Here is a 21,546-nt window from a genome sequence, read left to right on the forward strand (position 1 = left end):
TCCAGCTCGTTACGTAATAGGTAACGTGAGAGGCTGGTTTTACTAAGGAGCAGCTGTGCGTAAACTGACCCGAAGAGTAAACATTTGTAACTCACTACTATAATCATTCATTTAAAGATTATTCTTGTTAATATTTTTAATGATGTGTTTGGTTTCAAATGGAATGGATCCAAAATATAGAGCAGAAGTATTTATATGTTTCAGTTTAAAACGCAACTACAAGGATCTTCTCTACGGACATTTACGGATGATTAAACGAAGTTAATCCCAAATCAACATCATCTGACAATAACGCAAACAACCGTGGACTACATCAGGTTTTATCTGGTTCAGATGCGTGGCTCCTGTCTCCCACACGATGATGATTTCTCTCCAGGAGGGGGCACCATCAGCACGCTACATACATCCAAATAAGACCACTAGAAGCAAGTTCTTTCACGCTAAGCTGTCTGATTTTGACAAAAGGCTGCTAAAATCAAGGCAAAGGCCTGATACTGTGTAAATTTAGCCACTTTCACGAAGACGGGCAACTCAAAATATTATTCTTGGTATATTTAGAATAATCCGAGCATAGTACAAGTTGGCAAACTTTATAAAAATATTCCTGCTGTACACTTATAACTTAGAAAAAAAATCAAATGTATTTTTTGTTTAAAAAAAAAAAAGACAAAAAGGAAAGAACCCCCCACCACCACCACCCATTAGAAAGTGCAACCCTTTATTTACACTGGTTGTTGGTGCAGGCTCGGAGCTCTCCGAGGTTCTGAACTGACACTATATTTTTTGCTGAAGGAGCTCACAGGCAGCAGAGCAAACAGGAAAGGCTATTGAAATAGTAGGTCGGCACTTGTGTTTTCTCTACCATTACACTAGATGTAATTATATCCTGGTTGCATAATGTAGCATGAGAGCCCGCTTAAGGAGAAATCCTACTTACACATGACAAGAAAAACGGTTTAGTGTGTGGAAGCAGCTGTTCCAGAGGGAGCGAATATACAGTTTAATTTCATATTGCATGTAATAATATACCAGGCAAAAAGAAATTTAAAAAAAAAGAGAAAAAATGAGGAGAGAGAGAGAGAAAATGTGCCCTTTCGTCCCTCCTTTGCATCAAACTGCTTTACAGTAAATGTCTTCTTCTTTCCTTCTCTCTCACTTTCTCCTCCCCCTCTTCCCTTTCCCCCCTCCCATCACTCCATCTCCCGGGCTCTTTATCCCCGACAATAACAACATTTGGCCACGAGTCACCAAACCCATTCGTTCACATATAATCACAGGAATAGAGCACCCATCCACCTCCCCCCCTCTCGTGCTGCGGGAATGGTTCAATCCGCTGAGAGTGAGAAAGACGGGGAGCACAAAGGAAGCAGCGCGCATACTGTTCGTTTAGGAGGGAGATAATTGGGTGCGTGATGTAAACATGGAATAAAAAAAAACCTAAGACTGCATTTATTTTTCACAATGCGCTGATCCATTATCGGTGTTTAATATTACACGAGGCTCTGGCTATAAACCACGTATCTGTCTGGACAAGGGAAGACAGGCAGCAAGTGAGAAATTGAAGCCAAGAGTGGAGGAGAGGAAAGAGGAGTTGAGCATTCTTTCATCTTCGCTTCAGGGTTTTATCTGGAGTTTCTCGCTGGCTTTGGACCGAACCCGCTTCATTAAGACGTGATGTCGGGTTTTTAAGCTGACCACACCGTCAAGAACAGATTTCTTCTTCTTCTTCTTTTCACATGCTTCCCCCCTTTTGAATATAGAATGACAAAAGGAAAACACGCCAATATGTTGCATTTCTGAGGTGAGTGAGTTTTCTTTGTTCAGTACAAAATGCAGTTACTTTATTTTATCATACCACATTGATTTTTTTTTTATGGAACCACAGGGTGCCACAAGAATAACAGTAATAAGAATAAATACATAAATAACATGCAGCACCTTACCAATAATGTAATTAAAGAACCCTCCATGTTTCCAAATGTTAAAGCTGTTCCAAGAGCCAATTGTGTGCCCACGGCATTGTGCCAATCAGTGTAATTGCTTTTGAAAATTAGACACAGGGAGGACCCTCAGCTCAAGCTATTGTTTTCCCTCTATTGTTTTCAAACCGCGGCTTAAGGGAACATTTAGTGCTCTTACACAAAACACGAGCTCTTCGAGGCTACTCAAAGGTCGCATATCAGTGACAACCATGTGAATCCTTCATGATGTGTGGGAATTAGTAACGTGAAAGCTTGAACTCTGTATTTAACAGCAGTGTGCATAACTGGATTGGACAGAATGTAAACACGAGGTGCACAATTGATCGGAAGGGTCGATGGAAGTCACGTGGGTTCACATTCTATCTATCTATCTATCTATCTATCTATCTATCTATCTATCTATCTATCTATTTTCTATCAAACTCACTATCTAACAATATTTAACCTATAAACAAAACATATAGGGGGCAGATCTCTTACTGGATTTCTACATAACCTTACTCTGCCCCGGGGTACAGTAATAGCACATGAAACATCTTCGTAATTAGTAGTTTGCCAGAGCAAAGGAAAAGTAATTATAGGCAACAACCCAGCCTAGTTAAGTGCTCAGCCTTTATTTCCTTTGTTAAAGATGCACACGTTGTCTGTGCAACTCGCTAGTTGTGTTCTGCAAATGTCACAGCTCCAACGAGTGTTTATTAAAAGACGAAATTATTTTAAGCTGATCGAAACAGAATAACTTCAAGAATAAAGACTGTAGTTATCGCCTTCATTGTCCATATATTTTAGTTGTAATTACGTGTGGTGGGGAATGTATGCACAGCTGTTAATGTGGTGCAAGAGGAGATAAACAAAAGAAGAAAAGCAGACTTTCACATGAAAAATACAAAACAAAAGAAAGCAAGAACTGTAATAGTGAAATGCTAGAGTGGGAGTTGCAGGGGATGTAAAATAGAGTGTGATTATGTTGAAGTTTGGCTGTTCTAAAATTACAGCTTATAAAGAACATTGTGGCCTTTTCCAAGCATGCAAAATTACAATGTGCATGCTAATAGAAAAACTAAACACACATCCACTGTAGGTCCCTTGAGATAAAATGATGGATTTGAAGGTTGTGCAGTGTTTGAATACAGGACAACACAATCTGGGATTGCTGTGAAGGGATACTATGGGAGGGGGTGTTAAGAAGCTGCTCTGTAGTGACTGTTTGCTATGTTGCATTGAAGAGTGTACTGGTGTCAGCTCACTGAGTTTCTTGCCTTGGTAGCTGTTAAGTCTTTTAATAAGACTCTCTGATTCATTTCCATGGCTGAACTTTTGCCTTACTACAGGTGAACTTGAGGCGTGTTCTGAGAAACAAACAGCTCAAGGATTCAGCACTCGAGCTGTTTGCTGGAGTTCAGTTTTACCAATCATACATTTGCATTCAGCTCAGGATTCAACAAGTCTGGTAACAGTGCTACTTCACCAGTGCACCTGTAGGTCTTCCAACACAGCATTACACAGTATAATAACAATTTCAAGCAGAATAAATGCAGTCAACATTGACTCTCTGATGGCCCTCTTTTACTTGCCATCCAGCAATTTTTAGTCAGATCCACTTTCTCTAAATGCACCAATGCTATACACCATAGTTACAATGGTCAGTGGGTGTTATTTACACTTCAATCTACTGTTCTTTGATGTTTGGAATAATGTCGGCTCTTGACATCAGATTTCAATCATAGGACCGCTTTGGTCTGTGTTTTAAATAATGGGGCAATGGCAAAGAGGCAAGAGGAAACTGGGGACTCAAAACTGTGCCATCTGCAATGGGAATCAAACACATACCTTCAATAGGTCCATTTGAATCCACTTTAATCACTGAATGATCAACCCATATGGCGCTTTCCCGATAGTTATGTAACCATAACATAAAGCCCACCAGTCTTCAGACTTAGGACTCTGGCCAAATTGGCAGGCTGAAAAAACAAGATGTCTATCAAGAAGTGGACACTTATTTCTCCTTGTTTAATTTCTTCTTTCTTATTAGGTTGTAAAAATGAGAAAATTCACATAAAAATTTCTTTGTATAGCAATATATTTGTGATTTTTAGTTTGAATGACGCTATCACTCCAGTGCATTTCCATTCTTGAAAGAAAAACAGTCCAGGGAAGGTAAACAAACAAAGAAATCCTCCCCATCCAAAAATTTAATCAACACTGGGGAAGATCTTAGCTAGAAATGCACTAATAAAATTTGCTGAGGGGAGGATAAGTGCCATATATGGGCTGTCATTCATACAGAAGATATAATTCATGAATTGCCAGTGTTACCGTGCACTCTATGTACCCAGCTTTGACAACAGATTATGTAAGTGCAGCATGAGCCAAGAAGTCTCAAATTCAAAACTGAGCACAAAAAGTCTGCAGGGACCCCTCAGTCTTACAGTGATAGCCTGCAACAGGCAGCCTCAGAGATATTTGTCATTCAGCTAACAGGATGCGTACAGGGTTAAAGAGAGTTAACGAGGAAAGAGTGAAGAAGGATGCTGTCTGTCAAACTGCAGTGAAATAAGAACAAGTGATTTCAGGAAGAAAGAGATGGTGCAAACAAAGAAAGAGGCGGAGAGTTAAAAGAGCCAGGATAAGGAGTGTAAGTGCAGAAGGAAGAGAAAGGTTAAAGTCAGTCCTAATCCCATTAATGCACGCCACTGCTGTGCTTCACGCTGCAGTTTCCACATGCTGCTTCAAAGTAATCACCACATGTGTATTTGAGTCATTCAGCTCACCAATGCACAGTGTGGGTACCATTTAAATGATATGAGCACTTAATGAAAAAAAAAAGGTATGGAGACCAATGTGCCATCTGTATAATGCTGGCGTTGTCAGGTTGAGAGCCTTTATTTCCAACCAGATCTGACTCAGAGCATGTAAAAGCCCCCAGGCAGTGTGGCATTTTATGTGTGTGTGTGTGTGTGTGTGTGTGTGTGTGTGCGTGTGTGTGTGTGTGTGTTGGCTGTCATGTTGGTTTGTAGCTGGAAGGGTCTTCTAATACCATCTAAGTAGACATGTCTCTGGATCTGCTACTATTTATGTGGTAGCTGCACACAGAATTTCAAAAACTGTGTATATATGTGCATGCAGATGCACATCATTCAGAACTGTATGTGTATTTGACCAGAGCTTATATTTTTAAAAAAAATGAAAGTCTGGTCACAGAATGTGTGAAGCCGTTGGACATTTGTCACACGTGGTGTTATCAATGTAAATGGTGCCAAACAGAGTAAAGGGAAAGTAGTGCTGCAACTGAATGCAGTTATTCAGGACGGGTCTACAGAGAGACTGAAGTGTGAGGAGCCCAGCTAATAGAATCAGGGGGAGATAGAAGACAAGGCTTTCTACAGAGAAACTGTGTGCCACAGACTACAGTTGTATGCTCACATCACCACACTAGTTTTCAGTCATGGAAATAAATTAAATGCATTTATTCACGTTTATTCATGTCTGTATGTATATAGTGGATATTGTCACTTGGGTTTTGCATCAGCAATGAAAAAGGGGCTTTTGTGAATGATCACCTGGCTCTGCAGTGTTTTCTTGTAAATTGCTTTGGCACATTGTTACTGTTTCGGTTCAGTCTTGCCAATCTCAGCAGCCACTTTGCAACTGTTGGCAGCTGTTTTCAACAATTAACTTAAGATAAACGCACTGTATACCCATCATCAATTGGCAGACTAAGACAAATCAAAACTCAAAGGAAATTGGAGTTTGGATTTTGTTAAGTAACCTATAATATGGCTGTTTATGCAATTGTCACTCAATGTCTAACTGATGTGTAAACAGGAAAAAGGCTGTTTGTCAGTTGCTATAAACAGATATCTTAACTTTTAATCTTAATATGTAAGGAAGGGACAAGGATTTTGGTATCAATAGCTTTCTGGTTTCATCTCATAACCCAGTATTTTAAGACTACATTTACAATGGAAATGTCTATATTTTGCAGCTAAACACTGAGAGTCAAACAGGTTGACCTGATGGACTCTTAGAAGACTAAGAGTTTGCATAAATATATGTGAAAAGGCATTGCAGTGCAAATTCTCCTTTTTGTGGATTGTTAGCGTGCATTGTGATATGTAGTCATACATCAGCTCATTTGGGACATTTGGGCAAAGACAAATGAATCCGTGAGGGATTGAAGAGGAATTTTAACGCTGTGGCTTAAAGTAGGTCTTGTGTTCAGCAGGAGAGAAAGAGAGAGAGAAGGAGCAAAGTAGTTGAAAGCAGCAGTAAGACAAATGATGCTGGAAAGAGAGATGGTGAAAGACAGAGAATGAGCTGTAATCTGATGAAAGCCTCTTTACTCCCCTGTCACCTCACCTTCAGGCCACAAGCGATGACCAAGGCTTACACAGAGATCAATGCTGAGGCACACAGACACACTGAGACAACAAACACATACACATGCTTCAGACATGCGCACGCACACACTTAATGATTAACTTTACAGGGACTTTCTCTTTGTCGCCAAAGGGAGGAGGTCCCCACAACAGATTTATGTGCACACAACATAAGTAATATAAATGCACGCTCACTCCTAAGATCGCTTCACTTTAAATGCTGTAAGGCTGCCTGTGGTACACGTGCAAGGTCCAAAGTAGATAGATGCTATACTGGTTGGGTAGAAACCACGATATTACATCTAAAATGAAGAACGCATTTTGTTGCCTTTGTGTTTTAGGGGTTTATAGGTCACTCAGACATTTCAATAGACTTGTAGCTCAAAGGGAGAAAGCAGGAGTGTGAGGAGAATGCTTCACAGCTCACATACAGATCACTCTAATGCATTTAAACCTTAGCAACCAAATAATCCCAGCCAACACTGGTTTTTTTTCTGCGTGTACTTTAGAAAAACAAAACAAAACAATCAAATATAAAAAAGGGCAAAGGAAATGAATGAGAAAAGGGGAGATCTGAGTGAAGGCGAGGAAGATAAGCAAGCAATGAAAGCTATTTAAATCCTTGTTTTTGTTACAAAAAAGTTCAATAGTAAAATGATACAACTCAAATTGGCATTGAAATAGCCTTAAGTTTTGTTTTTGCTAGAACAGAAGTAAATAGGAAATTGTGTCATTAATTTCTTCTAGCAATAACAATGCACTGTTCATTGAATGAGCTGTACCTTGTTATGGCTGTTCTTTTAGAACAACATTTTACTTCCTTGTTTGCCATATTTACTATGGTAATGAGACATTTGTAAGCTTTGTAAATTGAAATTTTTTAGCTAAGCATGTTGTCCATGATGTAGTTTAAACGTAAATGGATTGATGGATGGAAATAAATTAGAACTCTCTGAGGTCCATATATATATATATATATATATATATATATATATATCATGGAAGGACAGGCCCCTGCACGGTATGTACCACCGGCAAATAGAGGAGGTGGCTGATATCCAGAAATCCTACCAGTGGCTGGACAAAGCTGGACTGAAAGATAGCACAGAGGCACTAATCATGGCAGCACAAGAACAAGCTCTGAGTACAAGATCCATAGAGGCTGGGGTCTATCACACCAGGCAAGACCCCAGGTGCAGGCTGTGTAAAGATACCCCAGAGACAATCCAGCACATAACAGCAGGTTGCAAGATGCTAGCAGGCAAGGCATACATGGAACACCATGTATGCCTTGCCTGCTAGCAAGTGTACAGGAACATCTGTGCCGAGTATAACCTGGAAGTCCCGAGGTCAAAATGGGAAATGCCCCCAAGGGTGGTGGAGAATGACCAAGCTAAGATCCTGTGGGACTTCCAGATACAGACGGACAAAATGGTGGTGGCTAACCATAGTGGTAGTAGACAAACAGAAGAAGACGGCCGTAGTGATCGATGTAGCGGTTCCGAATGACAGCAATATCAGGAAGAAGGAACACGAGAAGCTGGAGAAATACCAAGGGCTCAGAGAAGAGCTCGAGAGGATGTGGAGGGTGAAGGTAACGGTGGTCCCCGTGGTAATCGGAGCACTAGGTGACTCCCAAGCTAGGCGAGTGGCTCCAGCAGATCCCGGGAATAACATCGGAGATCTCTGTCCAGAAGAGCGCAGTCCTGGGAACAGCTAAGATACTGCACAGGACCCTCAAGCTCCCAGGCCTCTGGTAGAGGACCCGAGCTTGAAGGATAAACCGCCCGCAGGGGCGTGCTGGGCATTTTTAATATATATATATATATATATATATATATATATATATATATATATATATATATATATATATATATATATATATATATATATATGGAGAGAGAGAGAGATAGAGAGCCGATCATCGATAAATATTCAGACATTTGAGCTGCAGTACTTGTGATTTCTGTTAAGGAGTGAAATGAAGCAACAGTTCATGAGATCAGTTTTATCCCAGGCCACTCGTGGCCACTACGGATATGCCAGAGAAAGTCTTTGAAATTGAAATTCAGGTCTCACCAACTATCATCAACAATACACCAAATTTGGTGAAAACACACAAAGTGTCTATCCTATGATAAAAGAATAAAAATAAAAGATTAGGTCAAATAATCTAATGACTATATTCAACCACTGAACATGTCTAAAGGTTCAAAGAACTTCACACATTCACATGCACTTTGTACATACAATTTAAAATGGGCATGCATGCATATGTGTCCGTGGAGTGTTTTTGACTCTTTGACTCTGATTGTCGCTGGTTTTAGCCGCATTTAGCTGCTGAGCCAAGTGCCTTTCTCTTTTCATTTTCCCTCTATATTCCCCCTTTCCTTATCTATTAACTGTTTCTCTGGGCAACTTTTCTAACTGTTATCTGTCGAAAATCAGGCAGATGTTGTGCGCATTGCCGATATGCGGATAGATGCAAGTGACAGTAATGCTGGTGGGAGATAGTGTCATCGGGTGTGCGGATTATGCTGTGTTATCGGTGGTCAAGTTAGCTGCTCCTAGCAGGCTACAGCAACCCTCAAGCCATTGAGAAATATCCTGGTGATATCAAAGAGCAGCTCAGCACTTTGTCATTACCACTGTAGGAACTAGTGCAATTGGCACATCATTGTCATACCTTATAATCACAGTGTAACGCCCAGCTCTGCATGACAAAGGTCACCAACGCACACTTACTGCCTTTTCTTTAAAGACGGCGCTGACAAAGCTGTCACATTGCTGCTAACCTCCTTATTGAAATAAAGACCACTATGCTTTCATAATGGTTGAACAGCAATAATTTTACCTTTCATGTCAGAGGTGAGCGGAATAACAGTAATTTCAGTGTCCCTTTTTTTCCACAGCACTCTTTAATGAGAGCAGGTGTTAGACTGGAGCATAATGTTATATGTCTTTCACAAGCTAGCCAGATTCCTCGCACACATAGACACACACACAAACGCACACACACATACACAGTAGTAGTCTTTTTGGTGACAGATGGACTAGATGGAAACAGTCATCCTGTCACATGCACACAAACGCTGTCCCATTCTCTTTTCACTAAAAACAGAACAGAAGTGTGACAACGCGGATAAATAGTAACCATGACGTGGCTGTTTTTCGGAATCAAAATATCTTAAATAGTCGGACAGAAATATGATATGAAAAGAAAAGCAGACAGCTTGAAAGTCTTACCTAAGGACAATTGTATATTCACCCAGTGTTTTAATGTGGGTGAATATACAAATATTCACCCACATTAAAACCATTGACAAGTGGAGTGAATAACACTGTTACAGTGCAGCATTCTGCTGGGAAGCTTTCTTTCATGGCATTCATGTGAATAATATTTTTGACATTCGCCACCCACCTAAACACTGTTGCATTGTGGCAATGACAGCGTCTGATCCCTCCACCGGCACGACAGCCACAATGCAAAACCTGTTCAGGAACAACTCGAGGAACTCAGCAAAGAGCCTCAAGCACTGGTTCGGCTTCCAGACTCACAGATTTCAGTCGGATCACGTAATAACCGTGATCCATGGAGGCCCCACCCAGCCAACCTACAGACTCAAATTATCCAAGACCCCTGTGCCAGATACAACAGGACACCCATGGAGACCCTCTGTTTATTCCCTGATGGGTCAGAGATATTGTGATTGCATGAGGGAGACACAAAGAATTAAGCAGATGGTTTTAATGTGGGCGATCAATTTATGGCAGCCTGTAAACAAAGATTGTTATGTTTTGAGCCGTAATTAATGTACCCATGGCTCTATGAGCAATAGATCAAGAAGTGTTTACTTTGAGTTCTCCAATATGCCAGTAAAACAACTATACCAGTTTAACCTTCAATAATAATGTAAAAGTCCATCAATATTTGACCTTATCAACATCTGAAATGTTCACCATCTACTTTCTCCACTGTCCAGTGATCCTCTGTAGTATCTTGTCAACCTCACCAGGGAGCAAGCTTGATATGTCAGTAATACCTTTAATATTGTTAGGAAGGTTTACCGTGAACTAACCAGACTAAATCTTCATCCCGCTTTAACCTACTGAACTACAGCTCACTGAGCGTCATTCCCATTTACTGTAACACACCTGCAGGTAAACCTTCTGAAACAAAAGGATTGACTACACAGGCGACATGCACAACATTAGCCCGTCAGTAACTCAGGGTTACGGAGGACAATTATGCATGTAAACACTCACGCAGCAATGTTTCACATTTTAAAGGCACATTAAGTTTGGTTAGCTGTGATTTTTAGCATCAGAGTCATTAGAATCAAAATCAGAATACTTTATGATTCCCAGAGGAAATTATGTGGTCCAAAGAAGTTAAAGTACCACACTAAATAATACAATATATTACAAAATAGCTGTAATATGTAAATATGCCCAACATATTATTACACAAAATAAATATGAAGTATAAAGTTGAAATTGAGGTGCCCCTCTTATCAAATATACATTTTGCATTTGAAGATTTTTGCTGTCAAGCACAATACCAGTCGATGTACGCCTGAGCTGTAACACCAGAAAGCAACATTTCAAAAAATTTAACAGTATCATCACTTTACAGAAACAGGTTGTTCCTTTGTACTCTCGACAGCCTTTTTGCAACACACTGTCAAGAGTTTTCTAGAATTTTTTTTTTAAAGTGAATATTTTCACAGTGTGGTCTTTTTATTATGCAGAGCAATGACAGCAGTGTTTTTTTGGAGTTGAGTCGACAAGTCGACAAATGAAACAAAAACTTGTCTGCATGCCTGGATGTAAAAAGGGGCTGTTTTTCTAATATTAATGAGCATAATGCAAAACCTATTTGCTCACTATTGTTTTGTAAATACACTTTGCATTTTGCCAGCATGAATCTCTTATTCTTCATTCTTAACCATACATATTGTTTGCTATATTTCCTTGGCATAGGCTGGATGTGTTGTTGGAAAGTCTAGATTTGTTTCTTTCTTCTTCTTCTTTAAGTTATATCCACTGTTTTCCTTTTTAACACTGAAGTCTCCCATAAACACATGTGATAATAGGATGAATTTCACAGTTGTTCTTGAAATTTGGTGTGTGTGTGTGTGTCTGTGTGGCCTTGCTGTTTTATGTTGCGCTCTTTCTCTGTGTAATTTCCCCCTCCCTCTCCCTCTCCCTCTCTCTTTCTCTGTCCGGCCTTTGCAATCCCCAACCCTGAAGAGCCAACCCTGTCCTCGTTCTGGTGATGCTCCGTCGCCAGCGCTCAGTTAGGGGCCTCTGAAATATTCATGCTGACGCGCATACACACAAAACTGGAAACACACACAGACACAAACTATTTCAAACCCTTCATCTTTTTCTCCCTGTCAGTTTGCCCATATCTACAGAAGATTAGAAAATATAATTTATCTAGCACCAGGTTTAGAGAGAAAAAGCTTTACACTTGCAAACACTCACACACTCTCATGTCGGTGGCAGAGGCTGAAACAAACTACGCAATTCCTCTGAATTTCTATACAATACGGGTTTTACAATATTTACTGTACTTATATACTTTGTTTTTGACGTGATAATGTACAGATGTGAAATATTTTTGCTTGAGCAATATAAAATGTGTCTTTTAAAGCGTGTATACTGTTTCTGCATCAAAGATCTTGAGAACAGAAAGGTCAACACACTCGCAGAAGTGAAGTCACACCTCACTGTAAAAGGCTTGCACAGTTTTGGGGCCAGAGATACAAGCTGGCATGTAGCAGAACAAATCATAAAACACTTATTACAGTGCCAGCAGTGTTCAGATTTGATCTGTGACCTTAGACTATCATCTCATTTGGAGGAAAGAGGAACAGTAGCAGAACTCCAGTAGGGAGCACATCAACAAGCAGAAAGGTTATTACGCTGCCAGCGGTTTTGATATGTGTCCTAACATTATTGGCCTGTTATTTTCAGTCTGACAGAGGAATGCAAGCAAGGATATAGTGTAGCAAATCATCATGTGTATTGTGTCAAAGGGTTCTCTGGTTTGATTTAGGGCTCCTTTTTTAAACAGAAGATTTCCTTTAAGGTTAACAACTAAACATTTAGATTGAGCTGGCTCTTATGTTTAACTGTCGTGCAATGTGAGTAACTTAGGTCACCAAAAAGAAACAGATTTTTTTTGACTGAACAAACATTTGTTTCTCAATGTTGTAATAAGAAAACCTGTGCATTAAAGTGTTGTGCAAAAAGTAATTATATATTTTTTAAAGTTGTCTTGAGCAACAGTTCCCCAGGCGTTCTGTCTAAAGTCTCTCAAAGTTTTTCTTTGGACATTGCTTTTTCACTAATTCTCAGTCAATTCGTGGACTTTTTTTATATACCTCTGAGCACTGACCTTAGAAATCATTCAAGCAATAAAAAACGCACCTCAGTAAAGGGATGAACCTGTGTTTTGTCTACACAGAAAACTTAGCAAAGAATCTATTTTAAATTGTACCTTTAGACACCTTGTTACTAGCTGCCTGTTACCAAACCATAATTGGTTCCCATTTATTTTATTGAATGCCAAAGATAACACGGTTTGACAGGCAGAAAATAGCATTTGTGCACCAACAAGATGATTCTGAAAGAGCTGTTAGCTGAAAACTTGGCAAAGCTTGGCACAGTGTGCAGTGTGTCCTTAGAGAAGAAGTGGAAGGCCAACAAACTGTCTACATCAGATGTATCTAAAAGACATGTCGTTAAGAAAGAGGAAAATTTCAGAAAATACTTGACACATGACCCAAAGCTTCATCAGAAATGGCCTCAGTAGAAGGGTGACTGTTAAGAAGTCATTTTTATGGAAGGGAAACAGTGAGAGAAAATGCAAAAGTATGCCAAATTACACAAGATCTAAACTCAAAATTAGTAACAACTGCTGTTATGGAGTAAAGAATCCTTATTTAAATTTTTTGGTTCAAATTGACAATGCAGTAAATGCATACCTGGATAGAAAAACACACAGTGAAACAATATCAGCTATGGATTGGATCCCCAGAGCCCGGACCTCAACATTATTAAAGCACCGTGGGATTGTTTTGACAGAAAACGAAACAAAAGTCAGCCGACATCCGAAAAAGAGCCTTCAAGAAGCCTGGAGAACTATTCCTGAGGACTAATAATTTCTTGTAAGAAATTACAAGAAGCTTTGCCTAGGAGTGTTAGAGAATAATACCAGCTATACCAAATATTGACTTTCAAACTTGTTAAAATTGTACAGACTCAGCAAAATACAAAGCTCCTCTTTACTCTTCAGTCCAGTCACATCTATAAAGTAAACATGGCATGCTTACCTTCTCCCTTTCCGCCGCCATAATGTGGTTGAATGAGCACATGTGAGGTACACTGAAGTAAAAAATGAACTCATTTAATGAACTCGGATAAAATCGATGTCACAGATCCTGTGTCTAAAAAGGTTTGTTTGGTTTCTCTCTAGACTTTACATGCAAAACCTCTCTGTGCAGTATTATGATCTGCCTGATCTATATCCTCATTTTTTATTGTTTTTCTCCATTATCCTAAAAAAAATAAACACAATGCTAAGTGATACATAACATCTGCCACATGTGTCAGCTTTATTTCTGATGTATTAGGGCAACAACAACAGTTGCCTCAAGGAGCTTTAGGAGCTTTATATTGTAAGGTAAAGACCCTACAATAATACAGAGAAACCCCATACTATTCTCTGTAGTAAACAAAAGCATTGGACAAACTCAGTTGCATTGGCCTGGGGCTCAGGGTGAAAAGCTGAAGGTCGAAGAGGAATTTGTCCCATGGGTACACTGAATATCCAAGCAGTATTTTATATCCATTCATAATTATGGTTGTTGAAGTAGTTCCTGTGAACAGAGTGATCAATAGACAGGATATTACATCACCTCTTGATCTATGTCAGTACCAGAGGTAAACATGTTCTCATATGGAGCTTCAAGGAAATGGCTGTTGAGGCCATAATACACTCCTGTTGATCTAGCATTCGGTTCAGAGGATGTCCTACTATGTTGGTGAATTCTAAAGAGGGGCTGAATAGGGTCAAAGGTCGGGACTTTCTGTTGCCAGGAGCCTCAAAGAAACCATCACTGGTTGGCTCTTAAAATGCACATTCCCTTGGAGACGAGCTCCCTGTCCCATTTGCGGGGTCCTTGTACCGCTGCTGGTTGTTATAGCAACAGACAGGACGTGACATTGTTGCATAATATGCTGTTTTTACTCTTCCCCGTTCTGACCTTATTGGTGGGCTATTTTCTAATCAACTATTCCTCTGCTGGTGCAGGGCAACAGGTCACCGCTGAATGTTAATGGACTTAGTCATCACCCAGTGAAACAGACCCGAGGATGAAACTGGATGGTTGCTGGATGATTGCTGTTGTATTAATGGAAGATTTATGTAATTTACCAGCCTGATATGAAATTAAACATTGCAGAACAGTGCTTTGGATAAAAGGATGGTACTCAAACCCTACCATTTTCCTCCTGTTTTGATCTGTGTGAGCTTAAATAATGTAAATAATCATTAGATGGAGACATTTTAGAACTCATTGGAATCCGACTAGTTGTGCGACAGTATCTCCCTGATGTCTCCTTGTGACTGTGGGGGTGTCAACAGTCCAGGCTTAGCATGCTTGTTAGCAACCAATGTGTATCTAAGCAACGCACCATGTCATCCAAGAATTTATGTGTCTTTGAGCAGCAAATTACTTCATTTTTGTCTCCATCTGTAATATTGGATGCGTGCAAGGAGAAAAATTGAATTCCACTCAGACTTGACAAACTAATCAGTTTGACAAACTAATCATAACTTTATCAGATTTTTGGCAAATGTGATAAAGAGCAAGCAATCACCAAATGCACAAAAACAACGTTTTATGTAGTTAGAATTGTAGACAGGGTTCTGATTCAGAATAAGAAGTAAAGGACAGCTTTAGATTTCACTATGTTCTTATTCTTTTTGGTATTGCGGTAGAGTCCATTGTCATGAATACTCAGTTGGGTCTTCCTCCTGACTCAGAGAGCCTGTGGTGTAACTAAGCTGCAGCATTCACAATCTGTTTCACCACTGGAGTGGAGGCAATTATGAAGTGGAAGTCTTCCATTTGCTTCTCAGTTTTTTTTTTTACCAACTCTGCACAGAATGTAAAACAGTACAGTTTTTCTTTTGGTTTGAAACTGAAGCTCAGGATGTCAAGATGTATTTAACGATTTGTTAGAAAGGAATAGGGTAAATGTTTCTCTTTTTGAATGAAAAGTCAAGATTAAGCTTTCCTAAACATTTCCTGTTTTGAATAATTTATAGTCTTGTGTAGCATTGGCAGTATTATGCCCTTGCTTAATTCTTTCAAGTTTGCAATATTGAGCATGCATGTTATTACATTTTTACTTTTTTTTTTACTTCAAACCTTGGAATGTGGCCAACCAGATAACTTTCTAGAAGCTTTTCCGTAACTTTATGAACCTCACCACCCTTTAGTTACTAAGTTTTACATTAAGATTCCATTACAGTGCCAGTGTGTATATATGTATGAGCTTTACTGCAGATTTTTTCCTTTTCACTTGGCCCACCCCTTTCCTTCTTCCACCATAATTATGCAGTCGCTTATTGAATAAGAATGTTGCTTTTTTTTCACTGCTGATGGTGTGTTCTTATTCTTGTTCTGTTCAATAAGACTACATGTCAGACTGACATCTGCTTACCACTGAATTCTTCCTGCTCTAGCGAGCCACAAGATGAAGGGCTAATATGCTCTTTATCTTATTTTCACTGCAGGCGGTGAGACTTAATATTTACAAGTAATATTTAATCCAGATTGAAATTTTATTCCATTTTCATTTCTTGCGATGTCTTTTTTCTGTGTCGCACTTCTTTCCTACAATGCATAATATCATAGCGTAAAACATCGAAAAGCAGGCCGACTGTGCACTCCAGACGTGTTAAGATGCTAAACATCACCTTGTGCGTGCATGTAGTTGAGTCTGCTTGCCACAGTGCATCATCATCACCCGCTAATTCATTACTAAAGAGCACAGGCTTACTTTTCCTGTGTAATCAGGCGTAATATGAATGTGTATGTGCCCAGGTTACATTTGCATACATGTGTGCATTCTTTTAAATATAACGCCAGGATAGGCAGAGCGTGTGTGAGTATGTCGTCCATGCTTGGATATGACAGGAGAGTTGAACCGAAGGATAACGCCTTAAAAGGGTGAAGGATCCAGAGTAACAGAACTTAAAATTTAGCATGCATCCCTAGGAGACTATAAAGAGAGCAGACTCCATTACACTGATGTGCACTGGTAGCAGAACTACTGAACTACTGTACCTAGGCCAATATAACACACAGTAAAATAATTTAAGTCTCCTCAGTTCCACCAGTACAGAGAATGTAGAACAAATAGTTCCCATTTGTACAGGATTTACATTTTAATGTATGACCGTGTATCATTTTTACATCTTTTAGTAAGTCTGGGACTTTATTTGACAAAAAGCTTAAGATTTGCAGATTCTGACCAAGATGACATGAATTCACATATGGTCAGTGGACACAGCTGAAAAGCAATAATCTGTGTGAAGAACAGCTTTAGAAAGTGCCTGAATTGCTTTAGAAAGTGTTTGAACAGCTTGATAAACTACTGCAGCCGTTCTTTCGTGAAATAACAACAATGCACAGTAAAATAGTCCAATAATGCTTCCTTTAAACGTATCCACAGTTGAGTGTGTCTTAGTAGGTCTTAATTTGCGTCTCAGCTGGAAATGAAACCATTGGGGTTTGGTGCCTGAATAAGTGTGGAGCTCTATGTGGGTGTTTGGCTAATAGCGTGAGTCAATGGTCCATGAATCTCACGCTTTACACTGCAACTGTTTCTTTTTTCCTTTCTTTTCAAAATTGATTTGAAATGGACTTTTAGAAGATGCCTCAGTGCTACGTTTTATTTCTGAAACTGGAATGTTCTGTATGCTATTATGTCAGGCCAGAGTTTGACACTGTAATTGACTGACATTCCCCTCAACTAACTTTGCTCAAAGTCTGTGAAACATAACTAACTTTGCTCAAAGTCTGTGAAACATAACTAACTTTGATCAGTTTATCACCTGAGAGCAGAAATGCTTCTAAAAAGACCAAAGTGGAAGTCATGCACATTTTAATCCTACAAAAGCTCGCAATCGCTTGAAGAAACATATGACAAAGGAGTTTCTGAACAGCGTGTATTTGACACCAGATGGAGCTGATCTCCTTGTGTGTTTTTGTGGCACAAAGAAGATTCATTAAGAATGAAGTTATCAAGGAGACCGTGTTATCAGCGCTAGAATATGGTACATTATGCAAAGGCACATCTCCTAGAAAGCAAACTGTGAACTTAATAGCTTCTCATAACATAATATTAAGAGCATCCAATGCATCACCTACCCTGTGTATTTACAAATTAAAGTCAATTACACATAGCCACCCATCTTCTTCTGCTTATCCGCCTCGCCTATCCCAGCTATGACAGCAGGAGAGAAGGGGACGGCTCATCAGTCTGTTGCAGGGCTAACACAAAGAGATAGACAGGCATTCACACTCATATTCACATCTAGAGCCACTTTAGAATCACCAGTTAACCTAACCATGTCTTTGGACTTTGGGAGGGTCCCAGTACCCAGAAAGAACCCACACAGGCACAGGGAGAACATGCAGAGTCCACACAGAAAGTATTAAAGGCCAAGGACCTTCTTCCTGTGAGGCAACAGTGATAACCACTATATACTATGTATAGTAATATACATAGTAATAACACTGATTTACTAGTACAATATAACCTTGCTTTTACATTAGTCATTGAGCTTTGGATTTAGTTATCTATACTTAATTGTGCATTATTTTTTGTCCGCCAAAATCTATGCTTTTCTATACTCACATATGAATTATGCTTATTTTTTATATATCTATTTATATGTTTGTATTACTTTATTTAATCAGGAGTAGTATCCTAATATTGTCATTATATTCTGGTTTCACTCAGTACAGTCACAATACAGGCTTTCTATTCTATTCTATTCTATTCTATTCTATTCAACACTATATTGCTATACTGAAGTATGGACTTTGTGAATTATCAACTTGGGTTTCTATGTCAGAGAAATATATACCTAAATCTACCAAAAATCTTTATTTTCATTAAATCATAAATTTGGTTACTTAAAATACTATTTTTAGATTTAGGTGTTACATGATAGGTATATTCTCCTGCTTCTTAACCTGGGTAAATGATTTAAAAGCCCAGTAGAATATCTGAAAAAGTTACAACACAGAGTATTTGTTGAAAACAAGGAATATTTGTTATTTTAGGTCATGTGAAATGTTTGCAGAACGAATGGTTTTAGAGAAGAGTTCATGTAATATTTCAGTGAGTGAACAGATCAGTGGCAGAGTGCAGGCACAAGCACTGATGTGAAATTATTAAGGGGGTTTTTACATGAATCGTTTTGTAAACCTTATCTGTGGCATACAAATAAGAGGTCTACAAACAGCCTCTTACTTGTGTCGCAAATTTCCCACGCCATGCAAATTTATGCAAATTCATTCTGTTGTTTTTTCCATGGCAACAACTAGAATATGTGTGTGTGTTGCATAGCTCCTGCAACTGGTCGAACTTTATACTGTACAGCCAAGTGAATGATAGTGGCTGAATTGCATTTTGTCTGCAGCAGTACTCATGGTTGTGCTGAGATGTTTCTTTTTTCAGAAATATGGAGCATGCTTAGTGTATAGTCAGCACTCAGAGCTGAGTACTTAAAATGAACAATCAATAATAATTCTCTCGCTCTTTTCCTCATCCCTTCTCACTGTTGCCCTCTCTTTCCATCATTCTTTTTTTCTGTCCCGCCCATAGACACGTCTCCGTGGGTGAGGCCCACTGATCCAGAAATTCCTTCAAACCCCCTCCATCCCTTCCCCCTACCTTCTTCTCTCCTTTAGACCCCGTCGCCTCCACTTTATCCACCATGACTTCCACAAGCCAGCTGTTTGGCTTGGCTGAGGTGGGGCTGAGGTGTGACCAGGAGATTGAGAGGAGATATGAGATTGTGCCCTCTGTGGTCTGCTCCATGTGCTGCCTCTTTGGAATCATCTATTGCTTCTTTGGTAAGTGATTAACTAAAAAAAAAAAAAGAAAGAAAGAAAGAAATCAACATTAATGAAAATTTTAATAGCAGTTTGTATCTTAAATATGAAGCACTTTGAACAGCCAATTATATTAGTTTATGGAAAAAGAGAGAAAAAAGACAACAGGGTCACAAATTGCTGGAAATGTCAAAGTAAACCTCCAATATTATAAAGATAGAATCATCTTAAAATGTATCCAAGATCAATATATGACTTTCTTTCATCCATTATGCTCTAATTCTAAGTTACCTCAAAGCAACTCTCTTGCATACAGACTAGAGCCCTTCTGTGTGGCCATCTGCCAGCAGCAGTAATAACAATGGAAACGTTGCGAGTCAATTTATTTTTATGTACAAACGCTGATTAAAAAATTGCTAAAGCATGGTGCCAAAACCCCATGAAATTCCTACTCATCATTTTCAGTTCATTCTGCTCTGCTGGTCTATGTATATTATTGATTTAAGGGCACTACAGTGTAGTTCTCTTGTTTCTGACTCTGTGAGTCAATATTGAGCTCTCATACAGCAGCAAAGACTACTGTGACTTTAGTGGGTGTGTGTTTTTGCTTCACTTTGGTGAATGAGTTGCACTAAAACATGGCGAACACACAGCGTAGACTGAGCTCAAGTAAAATCCAGATATTAAAGCGATCATGATCAGACTAAAACATGCTGTCATTCCGCTTCTTATTCGAAGTCATGTTTCTTTTTCTTTTAACTAAAAGTTGTAGGAATACTGATTTTTTTTTTAAAACTTGCACAAAGTTTTGCAATTAACAAAAAGCGCCATGCCAAAAAGGCAGCAGACCTCCTGTTGTGTGTTTTTTTCAATCTCCTCTGTGTCTTCAAATGTCTGGACTCATACTGTATGCACAGGTCCATTCATTAAAGAACGAAGTCCTTATTGAGGCTTAGTTTTGTGCTCAGAGAGAGAGACTGCATTTTATTGGATCATAAGTGAGGGGTCACTCTAATTAGTTTGGATGCAAAGTCATTACAGGAATGTGTAATCAATAAATAATCAGGGTAAAGCGATCTCCCTGTTTATCTAAAGGAATGATTAATGTGAGAAATACTCACTTGCATTTTTTTCATTTAAGTGCCGGAAATTTTCATCTTCTTGGCTTTCTGCAAGTTAATGATAGTTTGGCACGGCCTGTAGGAATGAATACACATAAGATCAAATGCATAGCCCACTAAACTGGGATTTTTCTGTACTTTACAGAATTAAAAAAAGCCTGAGAAGACACTTTTCTTATGCATTTATTGATATTGATGTGATGTGATATCCATCAACCTTTCCACAATGATTTCTTTCTTCCATAGGAGAGGTGATTTTACTTTTGCATACAGTGTTTTGTGTACAGACAAATGAAATCAGACAACACATAAAGGAGTAATTCCTCAAATTTACAGGTGTGTATTTAAGCCTGAAACGTTCAGCTGCCGGTGAAACAAAGAATTTATCAAACATGGATATATTTTCTGGTATGAAATCCTTGAAATGGTTTAGGTTTTCTTTTCTTTCTTTTTTTTGGTACTGTTTATAGTCTTGCATGGTCAATATCCAGTCAAAGAAAACACATGAAATTGGAGTCAAATTTAGAAATGGTCTGTTTGTAAGCCGGTGGAAAATCTCTTTTGACAATGAAAAAACAAATAAACAAAAGATAAACTACTGTCAGTATTTACAGGAAACACACAGTGTCAATTTAGTGACTGAAAAGCAGAGGCATGTATATTTTTGTGGCAGGTCTCATTACATATGTATTTTTAGGAGGTTTTTTTCCCTTTTTAACCTGAATAATTTGGAGCAAATTATATGATTTACAAAAGTTTGCAGAACACAAACTTTCGTAAATCATGTGTATTGAGCCATATTTCATGCTTAAAAGAAAAAAAAATATTATTATGCGCCTGATCTGCATTTGATTGTTGCCACTAGGATAGTAAATAAAGTTTTGGTGGTGTAGGCAGACCTATAGGATTTTAAGCA

The 21,546-nt window shown here is 38.9% G+C and overlaps 1 protein-coding gene across 1 annotated transcript in view; it reads left to right on the forward strand.

Annotated features, from left to right (window-relative positions):
• Window positions 1-1,258: 1,258 nt before the first annotated feature.
• The window catches only part of tmem198aa (transmembrane protein 198aa), a 48,062-nt gene continuing 27,774 nt past the window's right edge, over window positions 1,259-21,546 (forward strand). Inside the window, exons 1-2 of the mRNA XM_085134745.1 lie at window positions 1,259-1,801; window positions 19,280-19,530. Of these exons, the coding sequence (XP_084990871.1) occupies window positions 19,392-19,530 (139 nt within the window). The 5' untranslated portion in view covers window positions 1,259-1,801; window positions 19,280-19,391. The remainder of the gene's footprint in view (window positions 1,802-19,279; window positions 19,531-21,546) is intronic.

Source organism: Neolamprologus multifasciatus, chromosome 16 (assembly GCF_963576455.1).
Source record: "Neolamprologus multifasciatus chromosome 16, fNeoMul1.2, whole genome shotgun sequence".
Taxonomy (NCBI): Eukaryota; Metazoa; Chordata; class Actinopteri; order Cichliformes; family Cichlidae; genus Neolamprologus; species Neolamprologus multifasciatus.